Source organism: Camelina sativa, chromosome 5 (genome assembly GCF_000633955.1).
Source record: "Camelina sativa cultivar DH55 chromosome 5, Cs, whole genome shotgun sequence".
NCBI classification, from domain to species: Eukaryota; Viridiplantae; Streptophyta; class Magnoliopsida; order Brassicales; family Brassicaceae; genus Camelina; species Camelina sativa.
In genome coordinates this window covers 3,745,331-3,748,990 of record NC_025689.1, presented here as the reverse complement: position 1 = coordinate 3,748,990, position 3,660 = coordinate 3,745,331, and the positions used below count along the sequence as shown (strand labels likewise).

The 3,660-nt window shown below is 34.2% G+C and overlaps 1 protein-coding gene across 1 annotated transcript; it reads right to left on the bottom strand.

Moving 5' to 3' along the window:
- LOC104788838 (mitogen-activated protein kinase kinase kinase 1-like) lies at positions 325-1,308 on the bottom strand. The gene has a single exon (XM_010514618.1). The coding sequence runs from the start codon at positions 1,306-1,308 to the stop codon at positions 325-327; it is 984 nt and encodes a 327-aa protein (XP_010512920.1).

Sequence of the window (3,660 nt, the reverse complement as noted above, 5' to 3'; positions counted from 1 at the left end):
TAGAATTGGTTTCTTCTTCTCCACCCTTTACCCCGAGCTTCAACCACACGATACTTCTCGGTTATATTTGCATCGACTAATTAACCTGACCAAGTTAGTTTCTATTGAATCAAATTATCCTATTAACAAAATTCTTAGTCATTTCCGAAGCATGGAGCTTAAGTTGGGTCTTGATACATTAAACTTGAATAATGAAGACATGACGTGTTCCAAGTAGGGAGCAGATACTTACTAGCTAGCGACACAAACCATAAACTCGAAAAGTGGAAGTTGGAAAAAACAGACTCACGGTTGTTTTCTTGTACAACAAGTAAACACACTCTGTCACCTAGTGGCAGGATAATGAAGAGATCTATTCACGAATCTATTGAAGGTGCCTAAAGGGTCTGGAATTGGATGTTGTGGAATCAATTCATCATGTCTTCTAAAATACGACTGTTCCTTACTGAAGATGGAAACCTCATGAAAGGATGAAGGTCTTTCAGCAACAAAAGGATGGTCCAAGAGCTCATCTATGGTGGGCCTCTCTGTAGGCCGCAACTTACAGCACCACATATAGAAGTCTGTTGCCACCGGAGAGATATAAAAGCCTGTTGTCCACGCGATACTATGTCCCATCTCTTCAAGGATACCCCCAAGCATCCTAAGAACCGTATGCCCCAGAGACCATATATCACGGGATGGTCCGATCAATCTATCCATGCCAGAAAACATATTCGGCATAGTGGCCTCAGGCGGCATGTACTCGCGGGTGCCAGGAAACAACAGCATAGAGTCCATAGTAGGATCTTTGGATAAGCCGAAACCAGTAAGCTTGAGATCCCATGGCTCTCCAGGTCTGCTGGAAGGGAAGACAAAAACATTGGAGGGTTTGAGGTCGCAGTGGAGGTAACCTTCCGCGTGAAGAGCCTTGAGTCCTTGTAGAATCATACGAGTGGCGCGTCTGACACTATCTTCAGGCAATTTCCCACCAGCATCAGAGATCATCTTGTCGAGATTGCCTAAGGAAGCATACTCCATGTAGATGTAGCACAAAGTCGCGCTTTTGGTGTTATACTCGAAGTGAAGATGAGGGCAAGAAGCTTGGACGATGAAAGGATTGGCGCGGAAGTGAAGCATCGTCTTAAGCTCCCTCTCGAGTTTCTCGGCATGTTTGAGCGTACATGACTTCTTCATGTAAGATTTCTCCAAGTTGGAATCATTATTATTTTTGGACACAGAGCCGTAGCCGTAGGTATCTTTGTCAATAACAGAGACTATCTTCAGCGAAGACTCCTCCGTCACATCTCCAATAACCTTTTTCTGCATATTTAATTAATGATCTCTTTCTTTAGGTTTTAGTTTCTTTCGGTTTGGTAAAAAATACTTATATTATAAATACGGAAATTGATTATGCTTTTCGGGGAAATTAACAAATCTAACTATGAATGTTTTGGTTGTTAAGAAATCGTAAAACTAACATTTAGCTACAAATTTGATCTAGTTTTACAAATTTTGAGAGATTTAGTTTTCCAATAACAATATTACTAAGACAATTCAAGCAAAGAGAGACCCGCCAAGAAAGGTGAGAAGTGTGATTCCCACTTTTATAAACAAGGTCTTGATACTATAGTATCAATTCGCGGTAAGATCAATCTCAACGTGTCAAGGTTTAGAATCTAAAGTCAGTGATCAAATCAACTTTGACTCGGTTAGATAATCCACTATTAACCCTGTCAAAGAATCTTATACGTGTCATAATTTCAATTCGTTGATTAAACAGAATAAATCTAATCAAAAATCAGATAATCGACGATAAAATTGCCTAATTTGAACCTTGTGAATTCGTGTTACCCTAATTGATTAATCCGAATATGTGGATATCTGTATATCCACATAACTTAATTAGATCACCAAAAACCCTATTTTTCTTGTTAGAACTAATTTATCTTAATGTATATTTTGACGACGGCGCACAACACATAACTTTTTTTTTTTTTGGGAACATACATAATAATCTGTTACAAATTTATAATTAGGTTTGTCAAATGGGTTTCAGCTAATATATAAACGATATGCTAAACTGATACATAGATCTCGTCTGTTTAGAATGGGGATTCCCTATTTTCATTTATATATAAAAGTACTTTACTAACACGAATTCGTATCATGTACTTGGTGAATAAAACCTTGTAGATTGTGAAATTGGATTTTTAGGATTTTGAATAAACTATCTTACTATATTTCACGAATCACCAAACCACATTATCAAAATGTAAGAAGATACAAAGACATTAACACATTGTATATACATTTATTGTTAATGATGTAGCTTATTAAGCACATTGCCTGAACTCCATGATTCATATACATACCATCGGTAGTAACAAGAACCATTATTATTTAATTAATATCAAAATTAATTCCAACAGAACTATCGATGATGATAAGTCATGAAGAAGAAGAGGTGTCGTTAATAAACATTCAATCATTAGATCAAGATCCGAAGACAATATAAATCAAACAACTTCATTGAATTCCATTATACATATTATATCTCATTAGTACATATGCAAACATGCACGATTTAAGATAAAACTTTTACAATGATTCATTATTCATAATAAGATCGATCAAATTCAGAAACACAACCATAGATATGATAAAATCACGGAATGTAGATAACATCACGAAGTACCTCAACAACATTGAGATTCACTGACAATTGAAGAACCCCGGCTTCCGCAAATTTATAGAGCCCAGCTTCCCTGTGAAAATTTTTATAGAGCACAACATTCCTGTAAAAATCTTTACCTTTAACCGGCAACCATATCTTACCCCTCCCAACGTGATAGGTGCCTTCTGAATTCGTTTTGTAGACAGCAACATACAAAAATTCTGCTAGAAAATGCTTATCCTGAGAAATTTGTAGCACTTCATTGAATTCAGGATCTCCCTCACTCGCTACAACCTTTGTTTCGTATTTGTCCTCTGGATTTGTCCAAGCTCGAACCTTGTATTCGTAGGGACAACCATTGGTAACTCCGATTGTTCCAATGACTTTCACGTTCAACTTTACTTCTTCACTCTTGATTTTTATTATTTCGTAGCTCATTTTTTCTTCTTTTTAGATAATATATTTGAGTAGAATGGTTCTTTTTTTGAGATTGATGAATCTACTTAAATACACCTTAGGTTTTTTTTTTTTTTTTTTTTTTTTTTTNTCACTAACTCACAAGATTTTACATGTTTCCATCTATATTATTTTTAAATGCATGTGTTCCATATCGTTATTCTTTGTTCAAAAAATATAAAAATAGACGATAAATAATGAGTATTAAATATTGTTTGAATAAAGAAAAATGATGAATTCTTCTTAATACCACTTTGAACAAAATTTAAAATAAAAACCATAAAAACTAGGAAACCAAATTGATGTGAAATTATTTAATATGGTAAAACACTTCAAAATAAAAATTTATGTATTTTTTAATATTATATTCATAGTTTTATTTATATATAATATCTATTTTGGTCATAATTCTTAATTATAACGTTTGACTACCATCCATAACATAATATAGTCAAAACTATATAAAAATGCATTAAGACATTAAATGCCGTTGAACAAAATTCAAAATATTAAGTATTGAAACTAGTAAGATATATAGCTACAAAATG